Below are 13,799 nucleotides of genomic sequence, written 5' to 3'. Positions count from 1 at the left end.
TGAGCTGTGATTTGAGAGCAAGTAATTTTATGGCCTTAAAGCTTTACCCCACCAGCAAAATGTACATCAGGTGACATAACGTATAAGTAGACCATTCAGCCCAGTGAGCCTGCTGGCACTTAAGTAAATCATGGCTGATTTTCTACCTGAATGCCACTTCCCAAACTATCCCTGGTATCTAGAAATGTAGCAACCTCTGTTTTGAATGTTTAAGACTCTGCCTCCATAGAGAATTCCAAACTGTCTGAAGAAATGCTTCCTCATTCTGGCATGTTAAATTCTGGAGCCCTTCCAACCAGAGGAAACATGGGGTGGTACAGTGGTTAGCACTGCTGCCTCAGTGCCAGGGACCTGGGTTTGATTCCTGCTTGAGCCACTGAGTGGAGTCTGCATGTTCTTTGTGTGGGTTTCCTCCTGGGTGCTCTGGAGCATTGGTGCAATAGCTATGTTAAATTCTCCCTCCATGTACTCAAACAGGTGTCAGAATGTGGTGATGAGGGGATTTTGACAGTTACTTCATTGTAGTCTTAATGTAAGCTTACTTACACTAATAAATAAACTTTAAATCCTCAAAAGACAATTCTGCCATCCCAGAGGTTAGTCTGGTCAATCTTTGCACTTCATCTATGGCCAGTATATCTTTGGATAAGGAGGCAAACTGCACGCAGTACACCAGGTGTGGTGCCTCAGACGTTCTATACAGCTGCAGCAAGATGCCTTTATGCTCCTGAACTCTGAACTCCTTGCAACAAAGGCTAGGCTAGCATACCATTTGCTTTCTGAATTGCTTGTTGTACCTGCAAGTTAGCTTTTGATGAATTGTGAACAAGAATGTTCCCCTGCCTTTAGACATCAACACTTCCTAATCTCCCCATTTAAGAAATACCCTGCATTTGTTTTTTTTCTACCAAGGTGGATACCTTCTGATTTTTCCACATTATATTCCATCTGCCATGTTCTTGCCCACTTGTTTAGTCTGTTGCCTTGACCTCTTGCATCGTCCTCAACTTTCATTTCCACCAACTTTTTCATCAGTAAACATGGATATATTTAATAACATTGCTACCAATACATAAAATCTCCTCAATGACCTGAATTATTCCCAGCATAATGTTCTTTCATTTTGTGGAAATGTAATCTGGTTGGGTTGGACCATATGTAAAAACAGAATATTGGAAACTCAGGTGAGACAGCATCTGTTTTTCAAGTTGATGTTTCATTGGGAAACCCCCGCAATTGTTTCTGCTTTTTGCACCAACTATTTTCCCATTCTCATCTCCTCTTACACCATCATCCACTTGTTTTTTTTGTAATTTAATCTCTCCTACCTTTCACCTACCAGGGACCTTCCCCTGAATCTCCACTTTCTTAATACCTGTTAGAACTTTAACTTTTCCAGTCCTACTGAAAGATCATTGATCTAACACATTAATTGTATTTCTTTCTCTCTGCCAGATCTGCTCAGTACTCATGAGCTTCTGTCTTAGTGCAGATGCTGGAAATCTAAACTAAGCTATTAAGATGTTCTACCAGTTGAGCCAGCATCTTGGCTACAAAAAGATGAATGAACATGATTTGGTGTTGTCTTCCTTGCCCCATACTTCTGTTTTCCTTCCATAGATTGTTATAATAATCAGGACAATATAAACTGAATGTTTCTCATATAAAGTGTGAATTAAGTTAGATGCTTAGCATTGAGTTTATTTTTACAAAATCAACAGATATTTAGTAATGGATTAACAAGAGCAGGATGAATTGAATTTATTTTAAAAATAAAAGTAACCTTTTTTGTTCCGCATTGAATTAGTTTCTTTAAGTACCAGGTATGCTGGCACTTGGACACTTTTAATTTTAAAACTTGAACTACTTAATAGCCCCAGAAGTTGCCTACTTCAAAAAATGTTAAACAGATTTCCAAGGGGAAAAATAAATTAAAATAAGAACTGGAGGAAGGTAATTTTCTAATCAGTGGCATTGCAGGTTGAAACTGGTTATGGTGGTGCAAAATATTTTGGTATCCCACTTTGTATCTGTGTGCCTATTGAAAAGATACTTTCGCATGGTATGTTCATGAAGCTGGAATTCTGTAGGAGGAACATGTGAACCTTGTAGAAGATTGTACATGTCTCATGGCAATAAGACTGGCACTTTTAATGAAGTAATAACACTATCACTTTCAGGAATATTTGTTTATATTGTGAAATGCAGAGTATTTTGCTTTTCTAATTGGTAATTGACAAAGCTAGTGATTTTGCCCATACTTAATCTAAGTAAATGACTTGGAATTGAATACTCTTATTCTTTGACTTCTTGTGCCCATTGCCCAGATTTTCTGCAGTTAGTAGCCTTGTCAAGATGAACCTAGTGGACTTTTTGCAGTGATAGAAATGCAGGACTAGTAAACTTTGTAACGTAATGCTTTTATTTACTATCTTTGCTGCAATACAAATGCCATGAAAAACTTTGGCCCTCATCTAACATTCATGGAAACTATTGGCTACTGCCCTTGGTCTCTTCCCAAAACCCAGCTGATAAATCAAACTAGTATTTCTGCAGTTACCTTGAGGTGCAGGTATGAAGTGAATGCATAGTTTGGCCTGTGTGCACGCTGGCAGCACAGCCACTTTCTCAATTGGCTCTCAGCAGAAATGTCCTAATGGTCAGAAAGTATTCCTGTCTTTGACTTGATACAATCAAGTTCTTCAAGGCTGTGAACAAGCACTGAACAAAACCATTCAATACCCTAATTGTATTGTGGAAAGGGAATTCCATATAAATGTGAAGGAATATCAGCTATCCATTATAACGGACTTAAGAATATACATGGCAACTTGAAAGGATTTGACAAAGTACAGCACAAATTTATTACTGAACTAATTTTTTTTAGTTCATTGCTTAGTAATCTGGAGTGACTCAATTTTGGTTTTGTTCTGCAGCGGAGGAAAATTTTAAAGGAAGATCTGATCATGGCTCTTCAAATTGAGAGCTTTTGATAAAAGTAAATAGGGTTAGTAACCAGATGCATTTCAGAAAACTGGCAAAAAACGTGAAAATGGGAGTTTAAATTTTTTTAATTTATGGTTTGGAATGCACTACATAACAGGAATGGAAGAAACATTCAGTAGTAGTGTTCAGGAAATTGGATTTCTTGAAGAGCCATGAGAACTAATACTGAATTGGTACGTAGTTTTAAAAAGCCAGAAGAGACAACAGGCAGAAAGGCCTCCTGAATCCACCTTGGATTGGCTGTTTCACAGCTGTCCCTCTTTTCAAATGGTCATTGTATCTGATGTGACAGATCTAGTTCATGTATTTTAGATAGAATTTTTAGTTCTGGGAGGATTAAACTTGAACTGTTGAAAATGGGATAAAACAACTTGAAGTCTGTTGCACTTAAAGTTGGGGCCACGTTGACTTGGGCTAACAGCTAGAAAGGAAAAATCATGAAATAGGCTGGCTTAGTCAGCTGGAGACATGATGCCTATGCTGCTTGCAAAGACGCTTTGTTTTGAGAGTTGGAGTTAAATTTGGTTTGAAAGCATTCAGTGAACAGTGAAAGTATATGTTGCCTTGGAGTTGGTTGGAGCTTAAGAAGGATCTCTGGTTTCAATTTATCTGCATGTTTGCTGGAAAGTCAGGGTTACAGTTTGGAACTTGTGTGGTATGCAGCTCATGGAGAAACCATGGGAGCTGTTGGCCTCCAGGCTGTGAGGACTTTGAGAAGTCCTATGGATCTGAGAAAGTAATGGTTTGGTACCAGGTATTTATGGCTCAGAAGAAACCTCAAGAACCCCTTACCTTGGTAGAGCTGAGAAACTAATGTTCAGTGAAACCCAGAGGAAGTGCCAGCTTAGTGGATTTAACAGTTTGTGAAGAGTTGGAAGAGTATTTGTAATTAGAGACTGGAGTCATCTTTGAATCTCTGATGTCAGACTTGATTGGGAGGAACCCTATCTGAGGAGTATCAAATTAATTGAGTACCAAATGGAAGTTGGGCAGTTAGTCACAGGAACTGGCCTGACTTGGATGGCCACAAACAGTTTGTTCAGCTAGTGATGCAAGTGGCCACATTTTCCATGGCCTGCTCTCAAACAACTGCATGTTGTCTAACTTTCCCATGCAAGATTGAAACCTGGGAATTCAGCACTTTTGATCAGTTACCAGGCTGCAGTTGGTGATGCTTATAATTGACCAGAGGGTGTGCCATCAAGAGGTGGGGCTGCTGTTGGTTTGTAAGCTATGGAGTGTGTTCCAATGGAGGTAATCGGATTTCAGATTAGATTTTCTTGTCCTGTCAGTGTTTTGTTAGCAGTCAGCTGGTGGTGTTCTTATGAGGATGTTTCCCTGTGGACGTCAAGAAATTCAATGCGCTAGCACCGAAAGCCACTTTAACTGTTAGGATCATTTTTGGGATGATGAGACTGAGTGGATATCCCCAAGTTTGTGTGTAGCTTCAGAGCCAGGTTGAGCAGCAGTACTCCGTTAAATAAACCAGAGAAAGTGAAGCAGTGCAGTGTTGACTCTGCTATCCAAGCTGTTTCGGCCAGTTTCTGAGATTCTTTCGTTTTAACCTTGGCTGCAGTGTTCTAGTGCTGCTAGTTGGTCAGGAGTGATGCCAAAGTACTTGATGGGTCATAGGTGAGTGGTCAGCCACAGAATTGGACATGAAGTTCTTGACTGATCTGAGTTGTTCAGGTGGAGGATTGCCTTGACTGGCTGTTTCATTGTTTGAAATTTTTTATTTTCTGAAGTCAGCTTCCAGGGAGCAGATCTTCAGTGAGTGTTTCCTTGGTTCTGAAATTTTGCTTGGAAAGTCAGGGCCAAGCCTTTGGCATAAGCAAAGAACCATTGGTCACTGCACCTGTTGCAGAGAGCTCGTGCAAGGATTGACCCCCCCCCCCCCGCCCTCCTCTGGCTATGTGGGTGGTTGATTTGATATCAAGTCTACATGGCACTGTTACTGATTGTGGAGTTAATTAATTGTAGGGTTTTCCTATAGATTATTTTAGTTTCCACAGTGTGCATGTGTGCTACTCTGAGAAATTAATGGGGGCAGGGTATTAAAGGTGGGTGTGATTGTTAGCTACTGATTTGTTCAATGTGATGGTAAACAGCTAGATGATCATTTTGAAAATGTAGCTTTGTGACATGTAGAGCTTTTTTAGGGGTAGACACCAAAAGGGAAGAGTTGTGAATAAAAATGAATGTGGAAGCAGTAATCAGAGTTGGCCTAATCTATAACACATGATTGGAATAGAGCAACCACTTGACCCTCCAAACAGAATGTATGGAGTTGAATAAAGTGGTTTCATTGTGTTTGCCAATCACTAATCATCCTGATGGGTCCCCATCCAGCTATAACAATTAAACCATGCATACAAAATTTAACTTCCAGGCTAAAGTCTTTGTTACCCTGGTGTGAATTTGGAATGTCATGAATTTCCTTTTCAATTTTGTCACTGATTTGAGATCATTTGATCAGTTCACAAGGTTTGCATGGCCTGGTCCTACCTTGCATTTTAAGTTTTCCTTCTGTCTTTTTCCCCAGACCCCCTTTGTGCATGAGACTCCCCTCTTGCACCCTTAACCTATTAGTACCAAAATACTGACCACCTTATTCCTCCTTCCATATCTTTTGGTTGTCTCCATCATGGCCTCCATCTTTCAGCTGCTTCATTTGGTTTAGGCTTCCAGCTTGTCCCATTTTACTTGGAGTCGCCACGATGGTTGATCACCCCTCTACATCCCTTCCTGTCATTCACCATTCTTCAATTCTGCATTTGTCTTTGCTGCATCTTTCCATCTGATGTTAGGTCTTTGTCTTCCTCCTGGCAATCTCAAGCCTATTAATTGTATTGCATTTCCTCCTGTGAAACAGATCATACTATTTCAATCTTTTTTTACAAAAATGCTCATCACATTGTTCTGTAATTTGTTATTTCAACTAAAAAATAAAACTTTTTGCTGAATGATCAGTAGACTACTTGGATAGTTTTGGTGGAACGTAGCTTCATCAAAACTTAGTTATTCTAAGTCTATGTGCACATGAAAGGTTGCATTTTAATCCTAGTAACAATACATTGTTACAATACATTGTTACAATCTGCACACCAGATCTTCAAATTATATAAATGAAACCATGCCATAATTACAAATTATTAAACTACTTTTATATTGGAGCTCTTATTTCTGTGCATCTGTTGAACTCGAGCCAGCTTCTGATGTTTTAGTAAATTGACCCATGCCATCCTGGCTGTAGAAAGAATCTAGGAACAGGCTCAAATCCCAGCAGTAGATGCATAAAACTGAAGTATCCAAGTCTTATGGTTAAACAAAATTACCAGGGGTTGGTTCAGATTCTAATTTTTTGGAATCTGAATTAGAGGTGCTCCAATTAGCATCAAATTGTAAGAAGTAGGCAGTGCAAATGTGATTTAACATATGTTTAGATTGATTTGTACCTATTCAACTGAATTTATTATTTGCACAACCTCTTGCTGCCTTTGAGCCTCCATGCAGTGGGAGACAGGATTCCCTTTAGCCTAGACTTTGTACTAAAAAGTGGCTGTAATGCACTTCGTATAGAATCACAAAATTAAGGATTTATCAGTATTGCCACATTTCAAAGTCCATAGTACAGCTGTTGAGCTTTGCAGCGTTGTGATGCTCTAGTAACCATTGACCATAAACTATTTATAACTTTTAAAATGGACTTGAATCGGCTGTTGTACTGATTTTGCATTTTAACTATGCTGAAAGGTGAACTTTAATGCATCGTTTATAAAGTGTTTATAACCCGTAGTGCATCATTGCAATTGATTTGGGGCAAAGACAAATCATGCTAGAGTGAATGTTGGACCCTTGGAGGACAAGAGGGGGAAATTTAATGGTGGAAACAAGGAAATGGCTGCCTTTTTTTTGTATCGGCCTTCACAGAGGAGGACACAAATAGCTTACTGAATATTAAAGATAGCGGGTTGGTAGGAGATGAGGTCCTTAATACAATTACTGTTACTAGAGAGGTAGTGCTTGGTAGACTAATGGGACTGAAGGTAGACAAGTCCCTGGGACCGGATGGAATGCATCCCATGGTTCTGAAAAGAAATGGCAGAAGTGTTAGTAGTTATCAAAATTCGCTGAACTCTGGGGAAGTGCTGGCGGATTGGAAAACAGCTACTGTTACGCTGCTGTTTAAAAAAAGGTAGCAGACAAAAGGTGGGTACCTACAGGCTGGTTAGCTAAACGTCCATAGTTGGAAAAATGCTAGATTCCATCATTAAGTAGTAGTAGCAGGACACCTAGAAAAGTATGATTCGATCAAGCAGACGCAGCTCGGATTTGTGAAGGGGAAGTCGTGTTTGACAAACTTACTGGATTTTCATGAAGGTGTGTTTAGTGCGGTAGACGGGGGAACCAGTGGATGTGGTGTTTTTAGACTTCCAGAAGGCGTTCGATAAGGTGCCTCAAAAGGTTGCTGCAGAAGGTTAGGGTAGACAGAGTTGGGGGTAAAGTGTTAGCGTGGATTGAGGATTGGCTATCAGGAAGTAGAGTTGGAATCAAGGGTGCTTTTCTGGTTGGCAGTTGGTGACTAGTGGCGTGCCACAGGGATCGGTACTGGGGCCTCAACTGTTTACCATATACATAAATGACCTGAAGGAGGGGGCTGAGTGTAGGGTAACAAAATTTGCTGATGACACGAAGATGAGTGGAAAAGCAAATCGTGTGGAGGACGTGGAAAGTGGAGAGATCTGGATAGGCTGAGTGAGTGGGTGAGGACCTGGCAGATGGAGTATAATGTTATCTATTTTGGAAGAAATAATAGGATGGAATATTCAAATGATGAAAAGTTGCAGCATGCTACTGTGCAGAGGGACCTGGGGGCCCTTGTGTGCGAATTGCAAAAGCTGTCTGCAGGTGGTCAAGAAGGTGAATGAAATGTTGGCCTTTATTGCGAGGGAGATAGAATATAAAAGCAAGGAGGTCTTGCTGCAACTGTACAAGGCACTGGTGAGGCCACAACTGGAGCACTGTGCAGTTTTGGTCCCCTTATTTGCAAAAGGATATATTGGCCTTGGAGGGAGTACAGAAGGTTCACCAGGCTGATACCAGAGATGAGGGGGTTAACTTATGAGAGATTAAATAGACTGGACCTGTACTCGGAGTTTAGAAGGCTGGCTGGCGGGGGGGATATCTTATAGAGACTTATAAGATAATGAAGGGGCTAGTTAGGGTAGAAGTAGAGATTTTTCCTGCTTAGAAAGGAAACCAGAATTAAAGGGCAGAGCCTCAAAATAAGGGGGGGGAGCAGTTTAGAACAGAGTTGAGGAACTCCTTCACTCAGGGTGGTGAATCTCTGGAATTCTCTGCCCGTTGAAGTGGTGGAGGCTACCTCGTTGAATGTTCAAGTCATGGGGTAAATAGATTTTCTGATAGGCAAGGGAATTAAGGGTTAAGGGGAGCAGACAAGAAAGTGGAACTGATCCACTTCAGATCAGCCGTGATCTTATTGAATGGTGGGGCAGGCTCGAAGGGCTAGATGCCTACTCCTGCACCTATTATCTTGTGCAGAGTGAAGTGAGTTGTGGTGTAATGGAATTGTACATTTATGTAATTTAGTGTTTGAAAATCTGGGAAGGGTGCTTATTTGGGATTGCACACTAGAATTTATTTGGAAAATATTTTCATAATTTTTGGTTGACCATACTCAAAATTAGTCTCTTTCCCTAACTAATGCTAATTGATCTCTTGGGTTGTTTTTCATGTTCAATACATATCAATAACTTTCCTTGTTTACAATTCATAAATACTCAATATCAGGCTCTTACAAAATGCACTTCTCTGACCATATTTTTTAAAATATTAAATGTGTATGCCATATTCACACTGAGCCTAGATCTAAACAGACTTGGATAAATTTCCTTTGGCATTTAATTCAAAGTGGAGAGATCTTGGCATGCACATAAATGTAACATCTGTAGTAAATAGCTAGCTAACTAGGAATAGAACCCTGGTGATGGTGTACTTTTCCTGTCCCTAATGTGGAGTGCCTAAGCCAATTATTAAAGACTTGCCCATCAGTGTAGTGAGATTGCTTGTATTTCTTCATCTGTTTTAATCTCTCTTCCCTGGAAAGTGTTAGTTCTGCAAATGATGTCCCTTGTTTCTACTCTTCCTGGAATGGTTTTGAATATCAAGCAAATATAGTCGAGGTCATTTCTGATTTCAGAATGCCTCATTGTGCATTATTCTACTTTACCAATTCTCATCCACTCATGAAATCAGTCATATCACTTTGGAACTGCAGTAAAACCTTCACTAAGCTGATGTAAAACCATTGCTGAAAATTGTAAGGGAGCGATAAGATTTGTTATAGACCAAATTTTAGATGTGTTTTGAGGCTACATCAGATTGTGTAAACACTTGGAACATCCAGTTGCGCATTGCAGGTTTGTGTACCTGCCCTATGTCCATATTCTTTTACACTCCTCCGAATATCCTATATTTTACAAGTTGGCCTAGTGCCTGTTTCAATCACCAACTCTGGTAGTGTGTTTTACACTTCTCAACACTGTGTTATTAATAATGAAACAGTCTTATTGCTAACTCGTACAACTGTTTCAATTTACAACCTGTTTCATTAAAAAAAAATCTAATTGTTTCAATTTAGTTGTGGCAGAAAGTCAGTGTTTCGGTAAATTCTGAAATCATGGATTTTATTGGTTCTTTCTAGTAGATAGAGATGGGTAGTTTGAATCCTTCCGACAAAAGTCAAAAATAATCTTTGCTATCAATTCTCCCAACAAATGAAAGACTTTTGCAATTATTTCTTGAAGTTCTACACATGCTTGTTTTTCCTCTACAGAATCCTGGTACGTGGTTGGGTGGAGATGATGAACCATTGACCGGTTTTACTTGGAGAGGTGGATGTGAGCGTGAAACTACTGGCATACAAATTTGGAGTGAAGTTTTCGTAATCAACAAGCCTGATGGAAGCCAGGTATGCTTAAGTGAACTTTACAAAAGCGTTAAATACTTCAGATTCTATTTCATGTGTGCTTTTTCTATAAATGGGAGCACCAACTACAAATGTTCTAAACTGTCATAATGCAGGGCTTCCCAAACTGGGGGTTGTAAGATGAGATTCTGGTCACCAGCTCTGCAGCAGCAATGGCTGCTGTGAAACTCTGAATGCCCACAGCCATGAGACTGCATTAACTTTTTAAATGGCAGGTGCCACACCATTGGCCCATGCTTTAGGGCCGATGCTGCAAAAAAAACCATCCATACCTCTGCTCCCATTGAGGGGTCATCGCAATTCTGAGGACTCAATGGGGCCACAGTGGAAGAAGTTTGGGAAGCACTGCCCTAAACATGAGCTTTTGTTCTGAGCTAAATAATCACAGTCAAATATCAAGAGGTTAAAAACTAAACCAGTAATCGTGGCACTTTTGGAAGAGGAATTTGAAGCAGTAGGGAAAGGGTTTTTAGAGAAATGCAATCGTGGTCCACACTATAGCCACCTGTAATCTGTTTTAACGTCTCTCATTGCAGTGTAAATACATTATCATAAACTGGTAGCTCAACTTGAAGCAATTCTCATCACTAAACTACTTTTGCACCTGTAATGCCATGGCTTTGAATTATAAAAGATGGATTTTAATAATTTGAAGTCAAAGGAAGCTTCAATTTAGCCACTTGGATGGGTTTTTCCTCTTCCCCAGATTCCACTTGATACTCCAAATTACATTTGAGTGCAATTTGATTATGTAAATATAATGATTATAATGATTATAAATATATAAAAAGGAAGAGGCTGGCTAGGGTGAACGTTGGTCCCTTAGAGGATGAGAAGGGGGACTTAGTGGTAGGGGATGGGGATATGGCAGAGGTCTTGAATAACTTTTTTGTTTCAGTCTTCACGGAGGAGGACGTGAATAATTTGCCGGATGTTAGAGATGGAAAGGTGGTAGGACTGGAGGGTCTCGATGACATTACTGTTACTAGAGAGGTGGTGCTCGACAGACTGGAGGGGCTGAATGTGGACAAGTCCCCAGGACCGCATGGAATGCATCCGAGGGTCCTGAAAGAAATGGCGGAGGTGATAGTGGATGCCTTGGTGGTTATTTTCCAGACGTCGCTGGATTCTGGGAAAGTGCCGGAAGATTGGAAAACGGCTAATGTTACGCCGTTGTTTAAGAAGGGTGCCAGGCAAAAGGCGGGGAATTATAGGCCTGTTAGTTTAACGTCTGTTGTGGGTAAAATGTTAGAATCCGTCATCAAGGAGGAAATAGCGAGGCATCTTGAGGGGAACTGCTTGGTAGAGCAGACGCAGCACAGTTTCGTTAAAGGGAAGTCGTGTCTGACAAATTTACTGGAGTTCTATGAGGATGTGTCTAGGGCGGTGGATAGAGGAGAGCCGGTGGATGTGGTCTGTCTTGATTTTCAGAAGGCGTTTGACAAGGTGCCTCAAGAGGTTATTGCAGAAGGTCAGGGGGCCTGGAGTTGGGGGTAGGGTGTTAGTGTGGATAGAGGACTGGTTGTCAAATAGGAGGCAGAGAGTGGGGGTTAATGGGTGCTATTCGGATTGGCGGATGGTGACTAGTGGGGTGCCCCAGGGGTCGGTGCTGGGGCCTCAGCTATTTACCATTTATATAGATGAGCTGGAGGAGGGAACCGAGTGTAGGGTGTCGAAATTTGCTGATGACACCAAAATTGGTGGAAAGGCAAATTGTGCGGAGGGTGGTGAGAGTCTACAGAAGGATCTAGATAGGCTGGGCGAATGGGCCAGGAAATGGCAAATAGAATTTAATGTTGGCAAGTGCGAGGTGGTCCACTTTGGTAGGAATAATGGTAGGAAGGATTATTACCTACGTGGAGAAAAACTGCAGCAGGTGACGGTGCAGAGGGACCTCGGGGTCCTTGTGCTTGAGTCGCAAAAACCCAGCTTGCAGGTGCAGCAGGTGGTCAGGAAGGCGAATGGGATGCTGGCCTTCATTGCGAGGGGGATTGAATATAAAAGTAGGGAGGTCTTGCTGCGGCTGTATAGGGCATTGGTGAGGCCGCAGCTGGAGTACTGTGTGCAGTTTTGGGCGCCGTACTTACGCAAGGATATTTTGGCCTTGGAGGGAGTGCAGAGGAGGTTTACTAGGCTGATGCCGGAGTTGAGGGGGTTGAGCTATGAGGAGAGGCTGAATGGATTAGGCTTGTACTCGTTAGAGTTTAGAAGAATGAGGGGAGATCTCATTGAGACGTATAAGATGATGAATGGGATGGATAGGATAGAGGTGGAGAGACTCTTCCCGCTCAAAGGATAGTAGGACTAGGGGGCGTAGCCTCAAGATAAAGGGGGGGCGGTTTAGAACAGAGTTGAGGAGGAACTTCTTCACTCAAAGGGTGGTGAATCTCCGGAATTCTCTGCCCGTTGAAGTGGTGGAGGCTGCCTCGCTAAATATTTTTAAGACATGGGTTGATGGGTTTTTGATGAGAGGGGGGATTAAGGGTTATGGGGAGAGGGCGGGAATGTGGAACTGAGCCACGACAGATCAGCCATGATCTTATTGAATGGCGGGGCAGGCTCGAAGGGCTAGTTGGCCTACTCCTGCTCCTATTTCTTATGTTCTTATGTAGACTTCTGATTTGTAGAAAATTGTATCCCACAAAAGACTCCTAATCCTGAAATCTTGTGTAATAAAGAAATGTTCAGGCCTACGATCAGTTCACCTGTTGGACCATAAATGATATTTTGTGGTGGCAAATGAGGGAGGTATGCAGTCCATGTTAATGTGTTTTTAATTAAGGAAAAAATGCAAAAGAAAATTAAACATCTGCATACTGTATAAAACATTTATTTGATTAGATGGTGTTATTTGGAATGAAATGCAATAGAAATTTGTTAATGTAGCTCTACTGTTGGTTCAGTTGGTAGTGCCCATGGTGCTGAACTCTACAAATGGCGATCATGATGTTTACTAATTCAGAAGGATTTGTTACCACGTGTTGTATAACTTGAAGCTAATAATAAGAGAGGTTTTAACATTCCAGTCGCTAAGTACTGATTTGACTATGAAGTGTGCATATGATCAGTGAACAGAGGACTGAGTTAGCTGTGATGGTTTCTGTGGCAATTGATGCTCTTGGATTCAAATATGAATGTGAGGGCTCCTGGAGCCCTATGATCTGTAATATAGTACAAGTTGAATGCCTTCAGGAAAAACGAGGTTAAAATGCAATAAATCTGCCTTTTGTTATTTTGCTACAGTATCTTTAGCTTTTGTCTGACTTGATTGTTTTGTTTTGGTCAATTTAAGATTTTCCTCTGGGTTTATTTGGGCAGTGTTTGGCACACCTTTGCCATGACAGTTGGTTAGATATTTTAAAACTTTAACATTTGGGTACTATTTACAGGGTATTATCTTTTGATCTGATTCTGCTATGGGCTTTGTTTACAGGGGTGGGGAGGGTGTTGTGAAGAGAATGCACATGAACTACAGTGGCCAATTTCACTTTTCATGACGTTCTAAGGATTGGAAAATAGGGCAATTCAATTATAACACCTGGAGATTTTGTTCTGGATTGTCATTTCCTATTTGTATTCAATGGTACTTGTTTGAAAACTATTCTTTCCACTAAAATTGAAGATTCAGATTTGGATGAAAAAGGTTTTGGAAAGGACACAAGATGCATTAAATGAATGCACTATCCTCTATAGACTAAGAGGATAGTAGTCTGCACTCAAGTTTCTGCATAGTATAAATCTACTGGCCATGCCACTGCAGAAGCCAAAGGAGCAGAAGAATCAA

The 13,799-nt window shown here is 40.9% G+C and overlaps 1 protein-coding gene across 4 annotated transcripts in view; it reads left to right on the top strand.

Annotated features, from left to right (window-relative positions):
• atl2 (atlastin GTPase 2) overlaps window positions 1-13,799 on the top strand; it is a 72,593-nt gene that overhangs the window by 31,552 nt on the left and 27,242 nt on the right. For all 4 annotated transcript variants that reach the window (XM_080200154.1, XM_080200157.1, XM_080200156.1 and 1 more), the window contains exon 3: window positions 9,863-9,997. In XM_080200154.1, the coding sequence (XP_080056280.1) occupies window positions 9,863-9,997 (135 nt within the window). The remainder of the gene's footprint in view (window positions 1-9,862; window positions 9,998-13,799) is intronic.

The sequence above is a fragment of the Carcharhinus amblyrhynchos genome, chromosome 12 (assembly GCF_965287045.1).
Source record: "Carcharhinus amblyrhynchos chromosome 12, sCarAmb.v2.hapA, whole genome shotgun sequence".
Classification (NCBI taxonomy): domain Eukaryota; kingdom Metazoa; phylum Chordata; class Chondrichthyes; order Carcharhiniformes; family Carcharhinidae; genus Carcharhinus; species Carcharhinus amblyrhynchos.
The sequence above is the reverse complement of the archived record's forward strand: the minus strand, read 5'-3'. Positions and strand labels throughout refer to the sequence as shown.